General features: G+C 45.2%; 1 protein-coding gene across 5 annotated transcripts in view; it reads left to right on the forward strand.

Moving 5' to 3' along the window:
* The window catches only part of LOC130357252 (gastrula zinc finger protein XlCGF57.1-like), an 81,140-nt gene extending 55,223 nt beyond the window's left edge, over positions 1-25,917 (forward strand). For 2 of the 5 annotated variants that reach the window (XM_056559865.1, XM_056559864.1), the window contains 3 exons: positions 648-695; positions 20,949-21,024; positions 23,207-25,917. In XM_056559865.1, coding sequence (XP_056415840.1) covers positions 20,958-21,024; positions 23,207-24,417 — 1,278 coding nt within the window. In that variant the 5' untranslated portion in view covers positions 648-695; positions 20,949-20,957 and the 3' untranslated portion in view covers positions 24,418-25,917. Of the gene's footprint in view, positions 1-647; positions 696-4,840; positions 5,028-20,948; positions 21,025-23,206 lie in introns of those variants that run through there. The other 3 variants (XM_056559868.1, XM_056559866.1, XM_056559867.1) reach the window with 2 other exon arrangements.
* Positions 25,918-27,066: the final 1,149 nt, after the last annotated feature.

Genomic DNA, 27,066 nt, shown 5'->3' on the forward strand with positions numbered 1-27,066 from the left:
GCTTTTAGCCGCGCGGCTCAGCTCTGAGCGCGTAGCTAAAGGGTTGATAGTGCGCGGCGCCGCGATCAGCGCTGCGCGCTATTAGCGGCGGGTCCCGGCTTCACTACGCCGGGCCCACCGTGATATGATGCGGGGTTACCGTGTATCCCTGCGTTATATCACTGGAGCAGGACCAAGGACGTACCTGTACGTCCTTGGTCTTTAAGGGGTTAAAAAAAATCTCAAACTTTTTAACCAAATTAGTACATTTAAAATCCCCCTTATTTAAAGACCTATAACTTTTTTATTTTTCCGTATAAGCGGCTGTATGGGGGCTAATTTTTTGCGCCGTGATCTGTACTTTTTATTGATACCATATTTGTTTATATAAAACTTTTAATCCATTTTCTTATTAAAAAAAATTTGGAATAAAATGTAATCAAAACTTTTTTTCTTTTTTACGTTCACACCGTTCACCGTACAGTATCATTAACATTTTATTTTAATAGTTCAGATATTTACACACGTGGCAATACCAAATATGTATCTAAAATATTTTTCAACACTTTTTGGGGGTGAAATAGGGAAAATGGGACAATTTAAGTTTTTATTGGGGGAGGGGGTTTTTCACATTATTTTAACTTTATTCTTTTTACTTTTTTAAAAAGGCAGAAGGCATATCAGAGCAGAAGACGCCGTGAAGGCAGCGGAGCCAGGTGAGGGGACCTCCGTCTGTCATGCTGGATGATCGGATTGCCGCGGCAGCGCTGCGGGCGATCCTATCATCCATTTTAATGACCGCGACGCTGCACATGCCGTGATCTGTATTGATCTGAGGGGTTAATGGTGGACATCCGCGGGATTGCGGATGTCTGCCATTACGGGCGGGTCCCTAGCTGCGATCAGCAGCCAGGACCTGCCGCGCATGATCCGGGCATCGCTCCGATGCTCGCGGTTATGCTTAGGACGTAAATGTATGTCCTGGTGCGTTAAGTACCAACCCTACCAGGACGTACATTTCCGTCCTTCGTTGTTAAGGGGTTAAGGGTTAACAAGGACAAGCAGGGCTCTGTATAATAAGGACAAGCAGGGCACTGTATAATAAGGACAAGCAGGGCACTGTATAATAAGGACAAGCAGGGCTCTGTATAATAAGGACAAGCAGGGCTCTGTATAATAAGGACAAGCAGGGCTCTGTATAATAAGGACAAGCAGGGCTCTGTATAATAAGGACAAGCAGGGCTCTGTATAATAAGGACAAGCAGGGCACTGTATAATAAGGACAAGCAGGGCTCTGTATAATGAAGACAAGCAGGGCTCTGTATAATAAGGACAAGCAGGGCTCTGTATAATGACAAGCAGGGCTCTGTATAATAAGGACAAGCAGGGCTCTGTATAATAAGGACAAGCAGGGCTCTGTATAATAAGGACATGCAGGGCTCTGTATAATAAGGACAAGCAGGGCTCTGTATAATAAGGACAAGCAGGGCTCTGTATAATAAGGACATGCAGGGCTCTGTATAATAAGGACAAGCAGGGCTCTGTATAATAAGGACAAGCAGGGATCTGTATAATAAGGACAAGCAGAGCTCTATATAATAAGGACCAACTGGGCTCTGTATAATAAGGACAAGCAGGGCTCTGTACACTGAGGACAAGCAGGGCTCTGTATAATAAGGACCAGCTGGGCTCTGTATAATAAGGACAAGCAGGGCTCTGTAAAAGAAGGACAAGCAGGGCTCTGTATAATAAGGACAAGCAGGGCTCTGTATAATAAGGACAAGCAGGGCTCTGTATAATAAGGACAAGCAGGGCTCTGTATAATAAGGACAAGCAGGGCTCTGTATAATAAGGACAAGCAGGGCACTGTATAATAAGGACAAGCAGGGCTCTGTATAATGAGGACAAGCAGGGCTCTGTATAATGAGGACAAGCAGGGCTCTGTACACTGAGGACAAGCAGGGCTCTGTACACTGAGGACAAGCAGGGCTCTGTACACTGAGGACAAGCAGGGCTCTGTACACTGAGGGCAAGCAGGGCTCTGTATAATAAGGACAAGCAGGGCTCTGTATAATAAGGACAAGCAGGGCTCTGTATAATAAGGACAAGCAGGGCTCTGTATAATAAGGACAAGCAGGGCTCTGTATAATAAGGACAAGCAGGGCACTGTATAATAAGGACAAGCAGAGCTCTATATAATAAGGACCAACTGGGCTCTGTATAATAAGGACAAGCAGGGCTCTGTATAATAAGGACAAGCAGGGCTCTGTATAATAAGGACATGCAGGGCTCTGTATAAGAAGGACAAGCAGGGCTATGTATAATGAGGACCAGCAGGGCTCTGTGCAGTGAGGCTCTATGAAATGCTCTTGGCTCACACAGCAGGATGATTGACAAGCCAATAGACTGCACAGAGCCCTGCTTGTCCTTCCCACACTTCCTGTATTTGGACTCCTCACAGACACTCAGGCAATAACTGCAGAGACAAAATATACACATTGTTTAACCAATGTATATTACAGATATACATGTGATGGTATTATCTACATTATATGAAAAGGTTTTGCAAATGACAGGTACACTTTAATTATTAGTCATTTTGGGTCTCATTCCTATTTGTGTCATAAACTTTTGTCTGAAGTTTTAAGGCTCAAACTCAATTCTGAATTATAAAATTATAAAAATGATGTCCTGTTATACAGTCAATAAATCAATCTGAGACGACTATTTCTCAGATATATTTAGTTCTTTCTGATGATCTGAGATGGGATTAACGCTAGGAAGGTAGTTTTGCCATGTAACAAAATAATTCTCAAATATTATAAAAAATACAAAGATTTATTGTTTATAGGTAATAAACATTAATCAGTAAGTGAACAAAATTATATATATATATATATATATATATATATATATATGAATGAATATCAAGAAGATATAAGTTTATAAAGAATATAAATAAGGAATTATAGGCTTATGTTAATTAACTACAATTCAGAAGTTATCCACTATGTCACAATATAACATCAGTTAGAAGGTTAGATCAGATATCATACAGAAAAAAATGGTAAATTACTCTGAAAGAGAAAACCCCACGATATCAGATTGGGCCATCTAACCTCTATAGGACTACTCTATATATGGAATGGGTATGATATCTTACACTCCGCCACTTTAAGATAAAATTGTCTGAAAATGATCTCTTTACATAACTTACACATGGTTATACCAGAAATTTGGAAAAAGGGTCATGTGACCAGAAACGCGTCATGCATGTTTAGCGTTCCTTGTTCTTATCTGGATGTCTGATGACTACTGCTTTTTTTTTTTTTTTTATTCAAAACTTTTTTTTGGTCATAAAAAGAGTAGAGGTGGTACAAGAACGTTGCGGACTCGCAGGTCCATACAGATAAGCAACTTTTCAGTGCAACGAGCACTAATACAGCAATAGAACCACAAAGGAAAACAATAATACGTGGAATTCCATTAGGGTTACATAAGTAAAGGCAAATTACACTTAATAAGAGGAAATAAAAGAAAAGCAAGCCTTGTCAGAGATAATTTGTTTCATTATCGATGACACATCATACCTGCAACTTTTCTTTCAGTTCAGATCAAACAAGGTAGGTAGCAATATTAGATCTAGACATCTTCAGCTTATCCAGAATCATAATTTCCATGGTACATGTATGCAGTAAATGTTGTTTAAGTTCAGCTATAGTCGCTGTGTCCTGAGATTTCCAGTTTCTAGCAATGGATAATCTAGCCACAGTGAGTATGTGAAAGCAAATTAACAAGTTGGAATGCAGTAATTTTTCCGGGTGGAGAGACAATAAAGCAACCCCAGGGCCCCAAGAGAGAGGTTCCGTTATCAGTGATTGTAGAAAGGCATACACATTATCCCAGAATACCTTTAAATTCGGGCACGCCCACCAAATATGGAGTAAAGTCCCCCGTGCCGCTCCACACCGCCAACAGAGAGGGGAAGTGCCAGGATAAATTATCGCTAAGTGGGTGGGGACCATGTACCAGCGAAACATCTATTTCCTGGTTACTTCTATATGACCCACATTGCGTGATAACCTAGTTGGAAGTGAGAACAGCCATTCCCATTGGTCTTGAGAAATATTTGTGTTAAGGTCACAGTCCCAGGCTAATTGATACGGGAATGTAGGGGGTGTAGACTGGGTAGCTAAGACTAAGTAAGCCTTGGACACTCCTCCCCTGCCCGAGGCCGTGCAAGTGAAATAGTGGTTGTATGGCGTGGTAGGCCCACTCAGAGTCCATCGCAGGCACGACAATAAGTGTCTAAGTTGGAGGAATTTGTAGAAGTCCCTGCTGGGTATAGCATAACCATTGGAGATAGTACTGAACTGAGCGAGTGTATTATCAGTGCTAATGTCACCCAGGGAACATATCCCGGCCTCGATCCACGGAGAAAAATCAGCACTAGGGAGTAACAACTGGATAGCCGCTAGTGGTGTGGTGTTGTACGGGCCAGGGGAGACAAAGTTATGCCTAATAGTGTACAACCACACAGTGAGACCCGCTTGTATTTTAGGGACATAACTCAGATCAAAATCTCGTCTCAAGTAAACGGACCAAAGAAGAGATCTAAGTGACGACACCCCTAAAATGTCCCGTTCGATATTAACCCAGTGAGCTGTAACTTCCGTATCCCACCATTGTTTAACTTGTGTAAGGATAGCAGCTCTGTAATAGCTCACTAGGTCGGGGCACCCCAGACCCCCAGATCTAACAGGCCTGTATAAGATTTTAGCTGATATGCGAGGCTTGGAGTTTTGCCAGATAAATCCCATGAGTTGGGACTGCAGACGACGTATAGTAGAGAGAGGGAAAGGAATAGGGAGATTTCGGAACAACTAGAGGATTTTGGGTAGCAAAAACATTTTGGCCACAGCTATTCGCCCTAACCAGGACATGGGGATTTTAATGTACTTTGCAATCTCCGTCTTCAACAGGGCGGTGAGGTGAAGCACATTAGTAGAGAGAAGAGTAGAGGCAGATGGGGTCAGTTTAATTCCGAGGTATGTTATGCTATCGTCCGCCCACATGAACGGGTACATAGATTTTGGAAATTGGGTTGTAAGGGGATCCAAATTAATCGGCAAAATAACTGATTTCGTGGAATTTAGTTTGTAGTAACTAACCTCGCTAAACGAGGACAGGGTGTGCATAATCGATCGTAAGGATGAAACTGGGTTAGTGACAGACAAGACCACATCGTCAGCAAAATGCCTGATGCGGTGATCACGACCTCCCACTACAATGCCGGTGATATCAGGGGAACACCGGATATGTTGAGCCAGTGGTTCCATGACAAGGGCGAAAATCAGGGGTGATAGCGGGCACCCCTGACGTGTACCATTCGTTATGGGAAATGCCCTGGACAGTGCCCCCCCCCCGTAAACACCCTTGCAGATGGCTGGGTATAAAGCACCATTAGTGCTGCAATCAGGGGTTCAGGGAATCCGAACTTCTGCAGTACCCCCCTCAGATAATCCCAGTGGACGCGGTCGAACGCCTTCCCCGCATCCAGAGAGAGGAGCAGAGAAGGCGTCCGACCCCTATTGGCCACATATATGAGGTCCAAAAACCTCCTGGTGCCATCAAGAGTCTGCCTCCCCTTTACGAATCCCACCTGGTCCATAGTAACCAGAGATGGGAGGACATTCGCCAAGCGGTTGGCCCATAACTTTGCATATATCTTTATGTCCCCATTTAGCAACAAGATAGGGCGGAAATTAGCTGGAGTGGTGGGTAATTTTCCCGGTTTGGGCAGGGTCACTATTACTGCCGACAACATTTCACTAGGGATGTAACCAGTGCGAGCTATTTCATTAAAAACATCCACCAGGTGGGGGGACAACATAGGTGCATGGGTGGTGTAAAATTCATTAGTAAGACCGTCGGGTCCAGGGGACTTGGCGGATTTAAAGGACCTTAGGACTGTTAACACCTCCTCATTGGTGAATGGTAGAGCGAGGTCCGCTGCCTGGGAATGGGATAAGGTGGGGAGAGATATCAAAGATAAGAAGGAAGAGATGGAGGGGAGAGAAGGTTGAGCAGTATCAGCAGAAGAGGAAAGATTGTAAAGAGAAGTATAGTAGTCAGCGAAAGAGTCTGCAATCCCTTTAGGATCCACTATTTTCGCCCCTAGGTTACCTTCCAAATAGCTTATCCTACTATGTTGCTGTTTCTTAGCAATCTGGCGAGCAAGTAGGCTACCAGGTCTGTTAGAGCGCCAATAAAAGTTCATTTTCATCCTTCTCAGTGCTAAATCAAAACGATACAAATCTAATTGTCGTAGCTCCTCCGTAAGAGAGGAGATACGAGTAGTGATATCAGCGGATACAGTAAGTTTGTTGCGTCTGTGCAGGTCGGCTAGTTCAGTGTTAATAGCAAGCCGTTTGGCAGTAGTAGATTTTCTGAGGAATGAGGTCTGACTAATAAGCTGACCCCTCACCACTGCTTTGAAGGCGCACCATAGGGTAGAGTTCAAAGAAACCGAGCCCCGGTTGGTATCAAAATAAGAGGTCATGAGAGATGCCAATTTAGGCCGGAATTCCGGGGATTTTAGTACATATGGACTTGCACGCCATAATCTATCACCAGGTTTCGCAAGGGAATCCTTAATCGACAGTACAATGGGAGCATGGTCGGACCATGTGATTGTGGAAATAAGTGTCTGATGAAGACAGTCTATGAGGGGGGCACTAACCAAAAAATAGTCTATGCGGGAATAAATTTTGTGGGGATGGGAAAAAAAAGTAAAATCGGTATCAGTCGGATGCATAAGTCGCCATGCATCATAAAGGCCATGCGACTGGATAGTGTGGAACATAGGGGAGGGTTCCGCAGCCTTCCTAGCGGATGAGGAGTCAACTGAGGGCCATACAGGGCAGTTAAAGTCCCCCATAACTATAACCCTATCTCGGGGACTAATTGCCGACCTGCGCAGCACTGTTCGTAAGAAGCTAACCTGTTTAACATTAGGCGCATAAACCCCAACCAGGACATATGGTGTACAGTTGATAGAACATCTCACAATCAAATATCGACCACCTGTGTCAGACTCCACCTGGACATCAGTCAAGGCAATGGAATTCTTAAACGCTAAGGACACCCCCCTTTTTTACGGGGGGCAGGTGCATGGAGCACAGTAGGAAAGGAGCTTTGTGAAAGTCTGTGGGAGTCCACGTAGCGAAGGTGCGTCTCCTGGAGACAGAGCACATCCGCCCCGAGGTTGCCAGCTTCCTTCCAAACCATAGACCTTTTAAAGGGGGAGTTGAGACCCCTACAGTTGAAGGAGACAAACCTTAGAGTCATGGCATAACATTAACCCAATCCCAAAAATAATGAGGAAGCACACAGGGTGACTTCTTGGATTGCACCAATCCTGACAAGGTACTGAGTGTCACAAGTAACATGAGTACAGAGAGAAAGGAAGACCACGTAACAAACAGAACAAACAAGAAACAGAACAAACAACGGTCCAGAGGGACCACAGGTAAAAGAAGAAAATAGTCGCCAGACAGAGCGCGTGGAGTACGCTCTCGGGGGGTACATTAGAACATACAACGTACTAAACCGTGACTAAACCGGCCTTAGGCTATGTGAACAAAGGGAATCAGGGAAAAAAAAGAAGGATTATAGCATCTTAGGAATCATAATGTATAGCAAAATAGAGATCATGAAGGAGTATACATTACAAACAGACAGTCCAAATTCAAGTAGTCTTCCTCTTCTTCTTGGTGACCGTGATCCATTCCTCCGCAAGATGGGCTGGTTCATTTCCAGTAGCGGGGTGAGCAGAAGGCACATCAGGGCAGAGGTTCCAGTCCTGACAGAGTCTGAGCAAACCCTGAGGCGTGGAGGCTGTGTGCTTCATTCCCTCATGGGTCACGATCACCTTCACTGGGAACCCCCATTTATAGCTTATGGAGTGATCTCTCAAGATGCGGGTGCCCGCAGCGAACTCCCTCCTCCTCGCCAAAGTAACAGCAGAGAGATCCGCAAAAATGGAAAGAGATGCAAATCTTTCAGGTAGGTGAGCAGTGTTGCGGGAATGAAGCATGATTTGTTCCTTAATATGGAAAAAATGCAAGCGAAGTATGGTGTCCCTGGGTGATGATACAGGGACGGTCTTAGGCTTAGGGAGCCTATGGGCCCGGTCGAGGAGGAGATCTTGAGAAGATGCCTGAGGGAGTATTGCGGCAAAGTAATCAGTAAGGAAGTCCTTTAAATCTTCAGTCTTGACAGCTTCAGGGATTCCCCGTACCCTGAGATTATTCCTCCGAGACCTATGTTCCATATCTGCCACTTTAAGTCTCAAGGAGGTGAGCTCCTCATCCATGGAGTTAATGAGGTCAGCCATATTGTTGTGGGAGTCGGTAATTTCAGACATCTTATTCTCAATATGGGACGTTCTGGAGCCCAAGGAGTGCATTTCTTGCTGGATGCTGTGAACAGCAGTGTGAAGGGCTTGTTGAAAGGAAGCCTGTAAATCAGCCAGCAGGAGTCTCATGGCAGTCTCAGTGATGGGAGCTGCAGGGTCACGGGCAGCGTGAGTCAGAGTACTGGGTACAGCGCTGGGGGCCGCCATTGCAGGAGAACGTCTCTGGGCCTGAGACCCCGGCAAGGCCAGGGGCGCTTCCGGACCGTGCTCGGGTGAGGTAGCCGACAAGGCACCCACTGATACACCTGATGAAGCAGGGGATAAACGGCCCCGAGGACTCACCGCTGCCGGAGGTTGCGCAGTAGCTACAGCCTGCTGGGACATCGCTGGTGAGGAATGCCCGGGCAAGTCAGCGCCATCTTGGTTCCGCTCAGCAGCGGGAAAGAAGGTAGTCAGTCTAAGAGGGCTTTTCTTCTTGGCTCTAGTGCGGGTCATGGTTGCGGCAGTTTCCGCCGATGCCTGAAGCTTTCAGGAGTCTGTTAAGCCCTTTGTTCAGCTGTGCAGTCGCAGTGTGCCGCGGTAATAGCCGGTTACTGACGGAGCTCTGCAACTATGCCTCCGCCGCCATGCGTAGCTAGCCATGCCCCATGACTACTGCTTTTAAGTCCACTTTTTGTACACACATTTTATCGCTGAAATAAAGTGAAGTTACTGTTGCCGCTGGCTAAAGTCTGCTTTCTACATTTGCTTGGAGGAACAGCCGTGCGGTGGAATCCGTGAGCTGACTTCCTGGTCTGCATTGATACCAGAAATATTATTAGTCATACACACCTTCTAAATGAAAAATGTCCTATGAATGTAGACTGGGTAGGCACGGATGCAAATAAGTATTTAGTCATCATTTGCCATATATTTACTTTTCTTTTGGCATAATGTAAATGTACCGTCCCCCCTAGGGGGCACTATTGCATAAGTAAATAGAATCAGTTATCAAGCAGCCAGTTAAGTGTTAACTTTTTAAGACTAACTTAATAGTCATCACATCCATCAATAGACAAGAGATAAGCCTGACACTTCCCAGCCATTAAACCTGGTTTACCATAGACAGGCTGGCACCAGTTGGGCTGTAACTCTATGAAGTATCACGTCTTGTCTTTAGTCTTGTAGATAAGATAAGACACTTCTTACCTCCCTATTATCTGGGCTTAGACATCTCCCCAATACATCTGTGTAGTCTATTGTTCATACCCAAACTAATAGAGCTAGAATAACATCCACACATCACAGCTTGGAGCTTATGTCAGAGTTCACATTAGGAATCATGCAACGTCTTTATGTCTCAAAGATACAAGGCTGTATAACTCATTTACTGAGAATATAATATTAAAGGGGTACTCCGCCTCTAAACATCCAAAAGATAAGGGATAAGATGTCTTATCGTGGGGTCCTGTAGCTGGGACCCCCACGATGTTTGTGCAGCACCCGGCATTCATTTAGAATGCTGGGTGTGGACGGCAGTGGTCGTGACATCACGGGTACGCCCCTCGTAATGTCACACCACACCCCCTCAATGCATGTCTATGGTAGGCAGTGGCCACGCCCCCTCCCCTAGACTTGCATTGCGGGGGCATGACGTGATGTCACGACGGTAGTGGCCGTGATTTCATGACCCCTGTTGCTCGCTCCAAGAGAAGCCACCAGGGGGCAATGAGAACAATGGTCGATTTCTGGGATCGCACTAATTGGAGCACTCTCGGGATCAGAATAAATGGGGGAAATGCGTAAAGGGTTCCTGCGGGCCACATTTGAAGGAGGGCATCTGTGCCCTCTGCCTCCGGATCTGGGCGCCAACTGAAAAATCTTAATGTTTGGCGATTGAGTCTGGAAGCAAATAGGTCTAGAAGTATTGGGCCCCATAGGGAATCGATCATATGGAATATACTGGGATCCAGTTTCCAATCGCTGGAATCTACCAAGTATCGAGAGTACCAGTCTGCAACTGTATTGGAGAGCCCTGGCAGATATTCTGCCTTCAAAATAATATTCCTGGAAATACAGAAATGCCAAAATTCTTTAGCAATATTGGCTAAGGACTCTGATTTCGTTCCACCCAAGCGGTTGATATATTGAACCGCTGAAATTTTGTCCATTCTTAAAAGAATACAACATTGAGATCTGTGACTGGCAAAACTCTTGATGGCAAAATATCCAGCTAGGAGTTCTAAACAGTTTATATGTAAGAGAGACTCCTCTTCCGACCACTTGCCTCCTGTAGAGGAAGAACCGCATCTTGCTCCCCAGCCTGAACGGCTGACATCGGATTCCACAATTAGATCTGGAACTGCATTGAAAATAGTCCTTCCGTTCCAAGATTGAATGTGTTTTAGCCACCATAAAAGTTCCTCTCTGGTTTCTGAGTTTAAGGTTATCTCGTCTGAGTAACCTAACCCGTTTCTGAGATGTTGAATTTTCAACCTCTGTAAAGCCCTGTAGTGAAGAGGGGCTGGAAAGATGGCCTGAATGGATGAAGAAAGGAGACCTACGATTCGGGCAATGGAACGAAGTGATATCGGTTGTTTGTTTAAAACAATCCGAATTTCCCTGCGAATCGTCTTCAATCTCTTGGAGGGAAGACTCAAAATCACTTCCTGGGAATTGGTAAGGAATCCCAGGAATTCTATCTCCCGGGAGGGGGAGAAAATGGACTTCTCCGTGTTTATAACGAAGCCCAGATTGGATAGAAGAGTCATTGTCCATTGTATATGAAGATGAATTAAGGGGAGAGACTGTGCGAGGATAAGGATGTCGTCCAGATAAATTATTAATCGGACTCCTCTTGTTCTCAATAACGCTGTTACAGGCTTTAGTAGTTTCATAAAGCACCAAGGTGCTGAGGATAGACCGAAGGGTAGGCTGGTAAACTGCCATTTTTGTTCCTTCCAAACAAATTGGAGGTAAGGTTGAGAATCCCGATGCATGGGAACCGTCAGGTAGGCATCTTTGAGATCTACCTTGGCCATCCAATCGTTGTGTAATAGAAGATCTCTCAACAGGTGAATCCCTTCCATTTTGAAATGTCGGTAATAGACAGCATTGTTCAATGTCTTTAGATTTATGACTGGACGAAATCCTCCGTCCTTCTTTTTCACAATAAATAAATTGCTCACATAACCTGGAGCTGTCATTGGAACTTGTACTATAGCTCCTTTTAATAATAAATCCTCGATTTCCTTTCAGAATTTGATCTGTTTTTGAGAAGACAATCGGATGAGGAATATTGTGTTGAATAGGAGGCTGGAAAAATTGTATTTGAAACCCCAAAACTGTGTTTAGTACCCAGGTGTCTGAGGTGATTATGGCCCAATTGTGGAAAAAATTAGCTATTCTTCCTCCTAGCTTTATTTGGGAAGAAGGTAGGAGTATGGATCTTACCTGTAGGTGGTCTGGATCTCGGAGAACCTCGATGTCCTCGAACCCTCCATGGTCTTCCTCTCATAGCAAAGAAGGGGTAGGGTTGGAAAGGGTTGGGAGGAGTGGGGTATCTGTCCACTCGTGTGGAGGGGGGGGGCACTGGAATAATGTCCCTCTTGATACTGACGGCTGAGAAGTCTGCCCCTTCTCTTCCCAGCCTTGTGAAAAACTCGGGGTTGGAAAACTTTCCTCAATGAGGTCTAGGCTTTATCAAGAGAAGAAAACAAGTTCACATATTCATTAATCTCTTTTATAAAAGAATCTCCAAAAAGGAGACCTTCTGTAGGGACATCGGGTACTGTATTCGCTAGATGGATTAGTTGGGGGTCTAGCTTTAATAGAATAGACTGTTTCCTTTCTGTGGATATGGTGGAGTTAACTCCCCCAAATATGCAAATGGCTCTTTGAGGCCAACCCCTTAGAACTGATAAATTAATAGGGGTATCCGAAGACATGGCCTCTTCGGACAGGTCTAATATTTTAGTGAGGGGGCCGAGTAAATCCAGAAATCTGTCCTGGATGGTTTTAAAAGACCTATCTATCCCTTTCTTGGGGTTTTTCCCTGATTTATTCAAAAATTTTACTCTGGTGTAACCATCAATTTGTGAGGTAAGGTAGGTCTGGGACACTCGTGTCTGAGTTTATTTTTAGCTGACTTATCAATTGGCTTACTAAGCCAGACACTTTAAAATTTGGAAATTTTTGGGTGTGGGAACCATTCCCCTGATCTAGGGTGTTCAATAGCATTGGGGTTAGAAAAGGGGTTCCCAGCACTATCAAGTACCACAGGTCTCTGATCCTCAGGATCGGTATTATAATCATCGTCAGGCATATCTATATAATCCGAATCGTGTTCAGAATCAGCTATATCTGAATCTTCAGATGAAGACTGGTTGGGCGATTCATTAAATGAGTCAGGCTCATTTCTATGCGAGACTTTAACCCGTTTATTTTTTACCTCCTCACGGGTGGAGGGATGGTGATGCGCCAAAGAGGCATCCACATGACTGCTTTTTGAAAAAGCCACAGAAGAAACCTGGTCCTTAGTCTTTCTATCTTTCTGTACTGAGGATGAGGGACCGGTAACATGGTGCCTTTTACGGAAGGCTTTCCCTGATTTTTTTCCAACCATATTGCAACTGTGAAATAGATTCCTCTGGTGACCAGAATTGGTCAGATGGAGTAGAAGGATCTTGCTTTGGAGAAGCAAGGTTAGACATTTTCATGACTAAAGCGAAAGATTTAGCAATCATATCAGGAAAAGAGGACATGGCTGACCGTACTGCGCAATGGACGGACTTATTCACAGACTGGTCCATAATATTCTGGATTGCAGACTCCTCAATAATATCAAATTGTTGAGGTACATTGGAAATGTTAGTATCCTCATTAGCCATGGTAATGGGTAAAATATAAATATTTTTTAGATATTTATTTAAATATAAATTGTTTTTAAATATAAATTGTATTAAGGGATAAGGTAAGGGAAAGAGTTCTTATACACTGTAATTAGAAAAAGATAGTTCTTTATTAATATAAAATGTTCACTGAATTTACTTTTGAAAAATTTTTCAAAAAACAATATCCCCACAATCCAGTAGGTGGCCCTGCAGGATAAGAAATAAACTTCACCAGCAAAATTTCTGTCAGAGACAATACAAAAAGCTATTTGTATGTCCCACAGACGTGAAGTTCTAGTTGCCTCACAGAAATCCCGTTCTGACAGGATTCCTGTGAGACAATTTGAATAAGCGCGCCTCAGGGCTGAGTGCCAGCCCGGCGCGAACTATCGCGGGAACAGCTGTGAGGGGATTAGAAGCGTTCAAAGACGGGCAGCGACGGTGCCGAAAACCCGCCGATAACCGAGGAAAGTTGGGTGAAATAATATAATGCAAAGGTATGTCACGGAACGCAGGGGAAGGAAGAAAAACTATATATAAGTACAAGAAAATATATATAAGGACGGGGAACTAAGGGTAAATGAGGAGTAGATATAAAAGTGAGTAGATATAAAAGTTATGACTGACAGAATGTAGTAAATAGGATACTATGAATATATTCAGTCAATATGTATAAAGAACATATACATAAGCGGACATTTGTAAGAGAATAATTTTATATATATATATACTATCTATCACAATAAGAGAAACATTTTGACACACTTAACCTTGATGCAGAGCAGCAAAGAAGAGGAAGTAGTTTACCTGTATTCACCTTATATCACCTATCCTCAGCTCTGATTGGTTGTCAGAGTATACCTATTTGCATATTATTTGTTTTTTATTTCTTTGAAAAAACGTTATTGTACTCGCTGCTATTTATGTCAGTAAAGAAGATCAGCATAATGGCAATCTCCTGTCATGTGATAAAATATATGTAAGAAATTGTTACGCCGAGCGCTCCGGGTCCCCGCTCCTCCCCGGAGCGCTCGCTACACTCTCCTCACTGCAGCGCTCCGGTCAGTTCCACTGACCCGGGGCGCTGCGATACCGCCTCCAGCCGGGATGCGATTCGCGATGCGGGTAGCGCCCGCTCGCGATGCGCACCCCGGCTCCCGTACCTGACTCGCTCTCCGTCAGTCCTGTCCCGGCGCGCGCGGCCCCGCTCCCTAGGGCGCGCGCGCGCCGGGTCTTTGCGATTTAAAGGGCCACTGCGCCGCTGATTGGCGCAGTGGTTCCAATTAGTGTTAACACCTGTGCACTTCCCTATATCACCTCACTTCCCCTTCACTCCCTCGCCGGATCTTGTTGCCATCGTGCCAGTGAAAGCGTTTCCTTGTGTGTTCCTAGCCTGTGTTCCAGACCTCCTGCCGTTGCCCCTGACTACGATCCTTGCTGCCTGCCCCGACCTTCTGCTACGTCCGACCTTGCTTCTGTCTACTCCCTTGTACCGCGCCTATCTTCAGCAGCCAGAGAGGTTGAGCCGTTGCTAGTGGATACGACCTGGTCACTACCGCCGCAGCAAGACCATCCCGCTTTGCGGCGGGCTCTGGTGAAAACCAGTAGTGACTTAGAACCGATCCACTAGCACGGTCCACGCCAATCCCTCTCTGGCACAGAGGATCCACTACCTGCCAGCCGGCATCGTGACAGTAGATCCGGCCATGGATCCCGCTGAAGTTCCTCTGCCAGTTGTCGCTGACCTCACCACGGTGGTCGCCCAGCAGTCACAACAGATAGCGCAACAAGGCCAACAGCTGTCTGAACTGACTGTTATGCTACAACAGTTACTACCACAGCTCCAGCAATCATCTCCTCCGCCAGCTCCTGCACCTCCTCCGCAGCGAGTGGCCGCTTCTGGACTACGACTATCCTTGCCGGATAAATTTGATGGGGACTCTAAGTTTTGCCGTGGCTTTCTTTCCCAATGTTCATTGCACTTGGAGATGATGTCAGACCAGTTCCCCACTGAAAGGTCTAAGGTGGCTTTCGTAGTCAGCCTTCTGTCTGGAAAAGCCCTGTCTTGGGCCACACCGCTCTGGGACCGCAATGACCCCGTCACTGCCTCTGTACACTCCTTCTTCTCGGAAATTCGAAGTGTCTTTGAGGAACCTGCCCGAGCCTCTTCTGCTGAGACTGCCCTGTTGAACCTGGTCCAGGGTAATTCTTCCGTTGGCGAGTATGCCGTACAATTCCGTACTCTTGCTTCAGAATTATCCTGGAATAATGAGGCACTCTGCGCGACCTTTAAAAAAGGCCTATCCAGCAACATTAAAGATGTTCTGGCCGCACGAGAAATCCCTGCTAATCTACATGAACTCATTCACCTAGCCACTCGCATTGACATGCGTTTTTCCGAAAGGCGTCAGGAGCTCCGCCAGGATATGGACTCTGTTCGCACGAGGCGTTTCTTCTCCCCGGCTCCTCTCTCCTCTGGTCCCCTGCAATCTGTTCCTGTGCCTCCCGCCGTGGAGGCTATGCAGGTCGACCGGTCTCGCCTGACACCTCAAGAGAGGACACGACGCCGCATGGAGAATCTCTGCCTGTACTGTGCTAGTACCGAACACTTCCTGAAGGATTGTCCTATCCGTCCTCCCCGCCTGGAAAGACGTACGCTGACTCCGCACAAAGGTTCAACATCCCGGTGACCAGTCTCGCCAGACCCCTCTACATCAATTGTGTAAACAATGAAAGATTGGACTGTACCATACGTTTCCGCACGGAGCCCCTTCTAATGTGCATCGGATCTCATCACGAGAGGATTGAACTTTTGGTCCTCCCCAATTGCACTTCTGAAATTCTCCTTGGACTTCCCTGGCTTCAACTCCATTCCCCAACCCTGGATTGGTCCACTGGGGAGATCAGGAGTTGGGGGCCCTCTTGTTCCAAGGACTGCCTAAAACCGGTTCCCAGTAACCCTTGCCGTGACTCTGTGGTTCCTCCTGTAACCGGTCTCCCTAAGGCCTATATGGACTTTGCGGACGTTTTTTGCAAAAAACAAGCTGAGACTCTACCTCCTCACAGGCCTTATGATTGTCCTATTGACCTCCTCCCGGGCACTACTCCACCCCGGGGCAGAATCTATCCTCTGTCCGTCCCAGAGACTCTTGCCATGTCTGAATACGTCCAGGAAAATTTAAAAAAGGGCTTTATCCGTAAATCCTCCTCTCCTGCCGGAGCCGGATTTTTCTTTGTGTCCAAAAAAGATGGCTCTCTACGTCCTTGCATTGACTACCGCGGTCTTAATAAAATCACGGTTAAGAACCGCTACCCCCTACCCCTCATCTCTGAACTCTTTGATCGCCTCCAAGGTGCCCACATTTTTACCAAACTGGACTTAAGAGGTGCTTATAATCTCATCCGCATCAGAGAGGGGGATGAATGGAAAACGGCATTTAACACCAGAGATGGACACTTTGAGTATCTGGTCATGCCCTTTGGCCTGTGCAACGCCCCTGCCGTCTTCCAAGACTTTGTTAATGAAATTTTTCGTGATCTCCTATACTCCTGTGTTGTTGTATATCTGGACGATATCCTGATTTTTTTCTGCCAATCTAGAAGAACACCGCCAGCATGTCCGTATGGTTCTTCAGAGACTTCGTGACAATCAACTCTATGCCAAAATAGAGAAATGTCTGTTTGAATGCCAATCTCTTCCTTTCCTAGGATACTTGGTCTCTGGCCAGGGACTACAAATGGATCCAGACAAACTCTCTGCCGTCTTAGATTGGCCACGCCCCTCCGGACTCCGTGCCATCCAACGTTTTTTGGGGTTCGCCAATTATTACAGGCAATTTATTCCACATTTTTCTACCGTTGTGGCTCCTATTGTGGCTTTAACCAAAAAAAATGCCGATCCCAAGTCTTGGCCTCCTCAAGCGGAAGACGCCTTTAAACGGCTCAAGTCTGCCTTTTCTTCGGCTCCCGTGCTCTCCAGACCTGACCCATCTAAACCCTTCCTATTGGAGGTTGATGCCTCCTCAGTGGGAGCTGGAGCTGTCCTTCTACAAAAAAACTCTTCCGGGCATGCTGTTACTTGTGGGTTTTTTTCTAGGACCTTCTCTCCGGCGGAGAGGAACTACTCCATCGGGGATCGAGAGCTTCTAGCCATTAAATTAGCACTTGAGGAATGGAGGCATCTGCTGGAGGGATCAAGATTTCCAGTTATTATTTACACCGATCACAAGAACCTCTCCTACCTCCAGTCTGCCCAACGGCTGAATCCTCGTCAGGCCAGGTGGTCTCTGTTCTTTGTCCGATTTAATTTTGAAATTCACTTTCGGCCTGCCGATAAGAACATTAGGGCCGATGCTCTCTCTCGTTCCTCAGATGCTTCTGAAGTTGAACTCTCTCCTCAACACATCATTCCTCCTGACTGCCTGATTTCCACTTCTCCAGCCTCCATCAGGCAAACTCCTCCAGGAAAGACCTTTGTTTCTCCACGCCAACGCCTCGGAATCCTCAAATGGGGTCACTCCTCCCATCTCGCAGGTCATGCGGGCATCAAGAAATCTGTGCAACTCATCTCTCGCTTCTATTGGTGGCCGACTCTAGAGACTGATGTGGTAAACTTTGTGCGAGCCTGCACTATCTGTGCCCGGGATAAGACTCCTCGCCAGAAGCCCGCTGGTTTTCTTCATCCTCTGCCTGTCCCCGAACAGCCTTGGTCTCTGATTGGTATGGATTTTATTACTGACTTACCCCCATCCCATGGCAACACTGTTATTTGGGTGGTCGTTGATCGATTCTCCAAAATGGCACATTTCATCCCTCTTCCTGGTCTTCCTTCAGCGCCTCAGTTGGCTAAACAATTTTTTGTACACATTTTTCGTCTTCACGGGTTGCCTACGCAGATCGTCTCGGATAGAGGCGTCCAATTCGTGTCTAAATTCTGGAGGGCTCTCTGTAAACAACTCAAGATTAAATTAAATTTTTCTTCTGCATACCATCCTCAATCCAATGGACAAGTAGAAAGAATTAACCAGGTCTTGGGTGATTATTTACGACATTTTGTTTCCTCCCGCCAGGATGACTGGGCAGATCTTCTACCTTGGGCCGAATTCTCGTATAATTTCAGAGTCTCTGAATCTTCCTCCAAATCCCCATTTTTCGTGGTGTACGGCCGTCACCCTCTTCCTCCCCTCCCTACCCCCTTGCCCTCTGGTCTGCCCGCTGTGGATGAAATTTCTCGTGATCTTTCCATCATATGGAGAGAGACCCAAAATTCTCTCTTACAGGCTTCTTCACGCATGAAGAAATTCGCGGATAAGAAAAGAAGAGCTCCTCCCATTTTTTCCCCTGGAGACAAGGTATGGCTCTCCGCTAAATATGTCCGCTTCCGTGTCCCTAGCTATAAGTTGGGACCACGCTATCTTGGTCCTTTCAAAATTTTGCGCCAGATTAATCCTGTCTCTTACAAACTTCTTCTTCCTCCTTCTCTTCGTATTCCTAATGCCTTTCACGTTTCTCTTCTTAAACCACTTATCATTAACCGTTTCTCTCCCAAATCTGTTCCTCCCACTCCTGTCTCCGGCTCCTCGGACATCTTCTCCGTCAAAGAGATTTTAGCATCAAAAAAGGTCAGAGGGAAAACCTTCTTTTTAGTGGATTGGGAGGGTTGTGGTCCAGAAGAGAGGTCCTGGGAACCTGAGGACAATATCCTGGACAAAAGTCTGGTCCTCAGGTTCTCAGGCTCCAAGAAGAGGGGGAGACCCAAGGGGGGGGGTACTGTTAAGCTGAGCGCTCCGGGTCCCCGCTCCTCCCCGGAGCGCTCGCTACACTCTCCTCACTGCAGCGCTCCGGTCAGTTCCACTGACCCGGGGCGCTGCGATACCGCCTCCAGCCGGGATGCGATTCGCGATGCGGGTAGCGCCCGCTCGCGATGCGCACCCCGGCTCCCGTACCTGACTCGCTCTCTGTCAGTCCTGTCCCGGCGCGCGCGGCCCCGCTCCCTAGGGCGCGCGCGCGCCGGGTCTTTGCGATTTAAAGGGCCACTGCGCCGCTGATTGGCGCAGTGGTTCCAATTAGTGTTAACACCTGTGCACTTCCCTATATCACCTCACTTCCCCTTCACTCCCTCGCCGGATCTTGTTGCCATCGTGCCAGTGAAAGCGTTTCCTTGTGTGTTCCTAGCCTGTGTTCCAGACCTCCTGCCGTTGCCCCTGACTACGATCCTTGCTGCCTGCCCCGACCTTCTGCTACGTCCGACCTTGCTTCTGTCTACTCCCTTGTACCGCGCCTATCTTCAGCAGCCAGAGAGGTTGAGCCGTTGCTAGTGGATACGACCTGGTCACTACCGCCGCAGCAAGACCATCCCGCTTTGCGGCGGGCTCTGGTGAAAACCAGTAGTGACTTAGAACCGATCCACTAGCACGGTCCACGCCAATCCCTCTCTGGCACAGAGGATCCACTACCTGCCAGCCGGCATCGTGACAGAAATTTGGACACTTAAATAGTAAAATCCTCATAAAGCTACTTTCACACTGCCGTCATGTTCCCGCCTTCTGATACCCGTTATTCAGCAATAATGGATAATGAATTATCGGATCATCTAATTTTAACTTATTTTTGACTTCCTAATTGAGAGACTTTACTGAGCATGCTCAGATCCTAATGCAATATAAAAATTTATTTTTGACGGAAGAAAAATTTGTGCATTCACCGTTATTTCTCTTGTCAAAAAAACTGACTAGAATCATAACTGACTGCAACTGGTGTCGACAGATGATCCAAAGACACCATTGACATTAATGGAATCCTTTGACGGCCGTTATCAGGAATTTCGAATGGGAGATCATGGCGGGGATCATTTACAGTATGATAACGGCAGTGTGAAAGAGGCCTAATATGTTGTATGTGATATAATATGGAGGATTTCATCTATGTGAGATAAAGATGGAGAGTCCTGTGTATGGTGTCATGTCTGGAGGGAATGTTCCTCATCAGGAGGGAAAATGCTGATTGTTTCCCCTGATTATCATATGAAAAGGTCTCAGAGAATCCCCGGTATCCCTTACAGATGTAAATAGGAGTGTGACCAATATGTCTCCACCCTGCAGTACAATGTGTAAATGAAGGCTGATCCCAGGAGGACATAGAATGCTAAAACTGGTTGGACAGGTTCTGGCCCCATCATTCTTACTTTACATATTGTAGGTGGGGGAGGGGAGGCCAATCTAATGGTGAAAAGGGTATAAAAGACCCCAGCATGGCTCATATGGGGGGAACTTACCAGGAGAATATACTTGGGACACTGGAGACACTGACTGGAGATAGAGACCTGAGTGTGTGGAGGGTCCATGTATGGTGACTAGAACATCTCTGGAGTGACAGTAAGTAGAAGGAATTATAAGATATTGTAATTGTTTCATATTTGTTGTTTATGCCGTGTGTATATTGTATATGGGCTGGTAGGGTTGTGTCCAGGGCGGCTTTTTAGTCCCAGTCTGGCCCTGTCTGTGGCCATCACTGAACCCCACAATAATTGTAGGAAAGAGACTGGGATGATTGTAGATCCTATGTGATCACCACTTGAGGAGATCCTTGTGCAGATTGGTTCATACCTTCTAGGGGGGGGGGGGAATTAACGCTCACCTGGATAGAAGATAAACTAAGGTTCCTTTATGTTTTTTCCTCAGGTCTATAATATGGAACCTTTACAGGAAAGTTCTGGAGGAACAATGAGTGGACTAGAAAACCCCATATCAGAGAATGGTAAGAGCCTTTCATACATCTTATGTTTTATTCTGTCATTATTAATTGCAGACTGAGGTTCCTTAAAGGGGTACTCCGGCCCTGAGACATCTTATCCCCTATCCAAAGGATACAGGATACAATGTCTCACCGCGGGGATCCCGACGCTGGAGACCCCCGCAATCTTGTATTTGCCACCCCACTGTTTGAGCTGCACGCCGCGGTGCCAGCTCACCAACAGCCGGGTGGCGACCAAGGGGCCGGAGTATCGTGACGTCACGACTCCACCAACAGGTGACGTCACCCCCCTGCCCTCGCTATGCAAGTCTATGGGAGGGGGCATGATGATCCTTTGGATAGCGGATAAGATGTCTCAGGGCCGGAGTAACCCTTTAAGATATTTCTTTCTGCATTTTAGTGGTGGAGATGTATATTGTATTGATAGCGCGCATCATAGACAGGGAGTGGGCGCAGGGCAGAACACAGGTCAGAGAGATAAAGTGACGAGTTTCAGGTGTTCAGATCGCCCTTAGTTTTTAATATGACTATCTGGCCACAGCCATGTGTATATAAAGATCACATGATCTCCTACCAATGGGATTCAAATACGTGATCATGAGAGAGGAAAGTATTATAACATTATAATTGTATAAGTAAACCTTTTGGTCTTTTTTTATTGTTATCTTGGCTATTTTTGCACAGCTTGCTGGGTGCTGTAGTACCTTACATGTTTTGGTATGCTTTTCTGTCTGGAGAGTATTGCAATTCCCTGTATTGTTTGTGCCTTTATTCTCTTGTGATCATGCATGTAAAGGGTTAATATTCAGTCCTAAGGGAAGAAAACCATGTAATCTTTATATATACATCACCGGGACCTGATAGATTTTAGTATGACTAAAAAAGACCAAATTGTTTACTTATACAATTATAATGCTATAATACTTTCCTCTCTCATGATCATGTATGTGAAGGGTAAACATGCTTTCCAATCGTATTGGTAGGAGATCATGTGATCTTTATATACACATGGCTGTGGCCAGATAGTTTTTAGTATGATTAAGGGCGATATGAACACCTGAAATGCGTCACTTTATCTCTCTGAACTGTGTTCTGTCATTTTAATGTAATGGAATAAAGAATCTTGGATTTCATCCTATATCTCTGCTGGATCTTCTTGTTCTTATATAGAATCTGTTCCATGTGACTTGTAAGTATCTAATATGATGTTAATATTCAAGAGGGGATCAAACATATAAGACTGGACACTATAGGCCTTTAGGTGTAACCTCTCTTCTGGGTAAAATCTTTGAAGGATTTCTAAGAGGTTCCATCCTGAGGTATCTCAGAGACAATAACCTTATCACACACATCAGTATTGGTGTATGAGGGATCGGTCCTGTCAATCCAATCTGATCACATTCAATGAGCAGGGCCGTTCTAGTTGTCTTTGAGTCTGTGAGATACAAAGGGTTTAAAAATATAGGAAGATATGTGTTAATAACTGACTATAAGAAACAGTGAGGGGTATTAAACCCTTTCTACCCCATCATGTACTATAATGATATGGCGGTATTAAGGGAGCATGGAGCGGACTTAGGAGCTGAGTCTTCTCTATACATGGTGGGTGCTGGATGTGTGAGGACTTGTTCACTTCATGATTTGCCCTTATATAACATGTATACATTGGTATCTTATCGAATTGAGATGCCTATATATAAATAGATACACGTACTGACATGGCCCTATTCACTTTAATAGCCCAAACATAGTCAACTAGTGACAAGTATTGGCCATTTCCTCCATGTATATGAGTTTTTACCAGGACTTAAAATTGTATCAGACTACACTTCTGGTAAATACATGTATATGTGTGGGAAATGGGCGGAATGTAGTCACCTGTCCTGAGATATAGAGATTTTATTATCTGCACTTTTCCTCCAAATACCAACCGGGCAATAAGTTTATTTTAGAAGGGGTGTGAATCATAAGCTCAGAGGGTGTGAATGTGAGGGCAATGTAAATCTCCATAAAATTTACACCCCCGGAGCCTGAGATTCACTCCCCCTTGTGTAAGAAAGATACCGGAAAAGTTTTTTTTCTTTATATTCTGTAAGTACCTAGAAATAAGTGATCCTGTTATCTACATGTGTTGACTGTATTGTGTTTTACTCATTGTATTGATTTTAACATTGATCTCACACAGGAGAGAAGACATTGTCATATACAGAATGTGTGAAGAGTTTTAGTCATAAATCAAGTCTTGTGGAACATATGAGAACTCACACAGGAGAGAAACCATTTTCATGTCCAGAATGTGTGAAGAGTTTTAGTCTAAAATCATATCTTGTGGAACATATGAGAACTCACACAGGAGAGAAGCCATTTTCATGTCCAGAATGTGTAAAGAGTTTTAGTCAAAAATCAAGTCTTGTACAACATATGAGAACTCACACAGGAGAGAAGCCATTGTCATGTCCAGAATGTGTAAAGAGTTTTAGTCTTAAATCAAGTCTTGTGGAACATATGAGAACTCACACAGGAGAGAAGCCATTTTCATGTCCAGAATGTGTGAAGAGTTTTAGTATAAAATCTAATCTTGAAAAACATATAAAAACTCACACAGGAGAGAAGCCATTTTCATGTCCAGAATGTGTAAAGAGTTTTAGTCTAAAATCATATCTTGTGGAACATATGAGAACTCACACGGGAGAGAAGCCATTTTCATGTCCAGAATGTGTAAAGAGTTTTAGTCTAAAATCATATCTTGTGGAACATATGAGAACTCACACAGGAGAGAAGCCATTTTCATGTCCAGAATGTGTAAAGAGTTTTAGTCAAAAATCAAGTCTTGTGCAACATATGAGAACTCACACAGGAGAGCAACCATTTTCATGTCCAGAATGTGTGAAGTGTTTTAGTAAAAAATCAAGTCTTGTAAAACATATGAGAACTCACACAGGAGAGAAGCCATTTTCATGTCCGGAATGTGTGAAGTGTTTTAGTAAAAAATCTAATCTTGAAAAACATATAAAAATTCACACAGGAGAGAAGCCATTTTCATGTCCAGAATGTGTAAAGAGTTTTAGTCAAAAATCAAATCTTGTGAAACATATGAGAACTCACACAGGAGAGAAGCCATTTTCATGTCCAGAATGTGTAAAGAGTTTTAGTCTAAAATCATATCTTGTGGAACATATGAGAACTCACACAGGAGAGAAGCCATTTTCATGTCCAGAATGTGTGAAGAGTTTTAGTCATAAATCAAGTCTTGTGCAACATATGAGAACTCACACAGGAGAGCAACCATTTTCATGTCCGGAATGTGTGAAGTGTTTTAGTAAAAAATCAAGTCTTGTGGAACATATGAGAACTCACACAGGAGAGAAGCCATTTTTTGTGCTTGGAATGTGGTAACTATTTTACTACGAAATCACATCTTGTTATTCATCAGAGAACTCACACAGGAGAGAAGCCATGTTCATGCTTGGAATGTGGAAGTGTTTTAGGCTGAAATCACATGTTTTTAAAACATCAAATAATTCACACAGGAGAGAAACCATTTTCATGTCCTGAATGTGCAAAAGTGATTTACTAATAAAAATACGTTTTGAGAGACATCTGAGAAGTCACACAGGAGAGAAGCCATTGTCATATATAGTATGTGGCTAATGTGTTAACCAAATATCAAATCTGTGAATCATCTAAGAACTCAGACAAAGGAGAAGTTATTTTCATGTATAAAATGTGTAAAATATTTTTGTCTGAAATAAAATCTTGTTCATCATCTCAGTCTATCTATGTGGGAAAGGTTTGTGAAACATCTGAGAACTCACACAGGGAGAATCAATAGTCCTGTGCAGTATCCTGTAAATGTTTTATCCAGAAATCTGGTGTTGTGGAAGATGTGAGAGCTGACTGAGGAGAGAAGTCATTAGAATGTTCAGAATGTAGGAAATGTGTCCGGTGCACATTGTAGGACCTGATGTGTCAGGACGTCTTCTAAGTTATAGTGTCTCTGGAATGTTCTTCTCCTGTCTGATGGTCAGATAGGACATGGAGATGACCAATCTGTGCACGAGTCCTATTAATTCCATTGGATGTGTGTAGGAAACCCGCTGGACGTCACATGCTCGCCTCAGTAACTGTACTGCCCAGCAGGGACTTGTGTCCTTCCACCCCCCAATCTGAAGATCAGGGGGGAGATCACCATTATAGAGACACTAGAAATGCCCGGCTACAATACTGAAAACCATTACTGCTATTTCCACATCCAACTGGGTTTGGACTAAATGGACTGTATCCCAAAGTTCTTCTATGTGAGAATAAAGTATGAAGACTTCTCTTTGTTTCTTCTATTCTTTTTGTATCCGGAGAATTCAAACATTATTCTTTATACAGAACAGAAGAGACATCCTGTTGGACATGACTTTTCTGGACATGTGTTTTATCAAAAAATAACAACAATATCAACCAAAGTTTGTAATAGTCCCAGAAAGGGTGGAGCCTGTTTACAGGTAGGTGGGACTTCCAGCTGTTTCAGAGTTGGGGCTTAAATGACCCAGGATTGTGTCACATTCTTTACCTCAGCAGTTAAAGGGGTACTCTGGTGGAAAACCATTTATTTTTTTAAATCAACTTTTTAATTACTTCAATAAAAAAAAATCAGTCCAGTACTTATCAGCTGCTGTATACTACAGAGGAAGTTCTTATCTTTTTGAATTTCTTTTTAGTCTGACCACAGCAGGATAGGTTTGCTATGGGGAATTGCTCCTACTCTGGACAGTTCCTGACACGGACAGAGGGGTCAGCAGAGAGCACTGTGGTCAGACTGGAAAAAAGCTACACAACTTCCTCTGGAGCAACCAGTGTCAGGATTCGGCAGGCTGGAGGTGGATCCTCTGTGTCAGAGAGGGATTGGCGTGGACCGTACCGTTGGACCGGTTCTAAGTTGCTACTGGTATTCACCAGAGCCCGCCGCAAAGCGGGATGGACTTGCAGCGGCGGTAGCAACCAGGTCGTATCCACCGGTAACGGCTCAACCTCTCTGACTGCCGAGATAGGCGCGGTACAAGGGATTAGGCAAGAGCAAGGTCGGACGTAGCAGAAAGTCAGGGCAGGCAGTAAGGATCGTAGTCAGGGGCAACGGCAAGAGGTCTGGAACACTGGCTTGGGACATACAAGGAACGCTTTCACTGGCACAATGGCAACAAGATCCGGCAAGGAAGGGAAGGGGAAGTGAGGTTATATAGGGAAGTGCACAGGTGAATACACTAATTAGAACCAGGCGCCAATCAGCGGCGCACTGGCCCTTTAAATCGCAGAGAGCCGGCGCGCGCCCGGACAGTACAGACGGGGAACAAGTCTGGTAAGCGGACCGGGATGCGAATCGCGAGCAGGCGCGGCCCGCATCGCGGATCGCATCCCGGCTAGGGACATTATCGCAGTGCTCCCGGTCAGCGGGTCTGACCGGGGCGCTACGAACAGGAAAATGCTGCGAGCGCTCCGGGGAGGAGCGGGGAACCGGAGCGCTCGGCGTAACAGTACCCCCCCCCCTTGGGTCTCCCCCTCTTTTTGGAACCAGAAAATTTGTGAATGAGGTCCTTGTTGAGAATGTTATCCTCGAGTTCCCACGACCTCTCCTTAGAACCGCAATTCTCCCAATCTACAAGAATTTTTTTTTTACCTCTGACTGTCTTAGACGCGAGAATTTCTTTAACCGAGAAGACATCTGAGGACCCGGAGACAGTAGTAGGAGCGACAACCTTGGGAGAGAAGCGGTGAAGGATAAGCGGTTTAAGGAGAGAAACATGAAAAGCGTTAGAAATACGGAGAGAAGGGGGAAGAAGGAGTTTGTAGGAGACAGGATTGATTTGGCACTTGATTTTAAAGGGTCCAAGATAACGTGGTCCCAGTTTATAACTGGGGACACGGAAGCAGATATACTTGGCGGAGAGCCACACTTTGTCTCCAGGAGCAAAGACAGGGGGAGTTCTTCTCTTTTTGTCGCCATGCTTCTTCATCCGGAATGAGGCCTGTAGGAGGGATTTTTGAATCTCTTTCCAG

This window comes from Hyla sarda, chromosome 2, assembly GCF_029499605.1.
Source record: "Hyla sarda isolate aHylSar1 chromosome 2, aHylSar1.hap1, whole genome shotgun sequence".
NCBI classification, from domain to species: Eukaryota; Metazoa; Chordata; class Amphibia; order Anura; family Hylidae; genus Hyla; species Hyla sarda.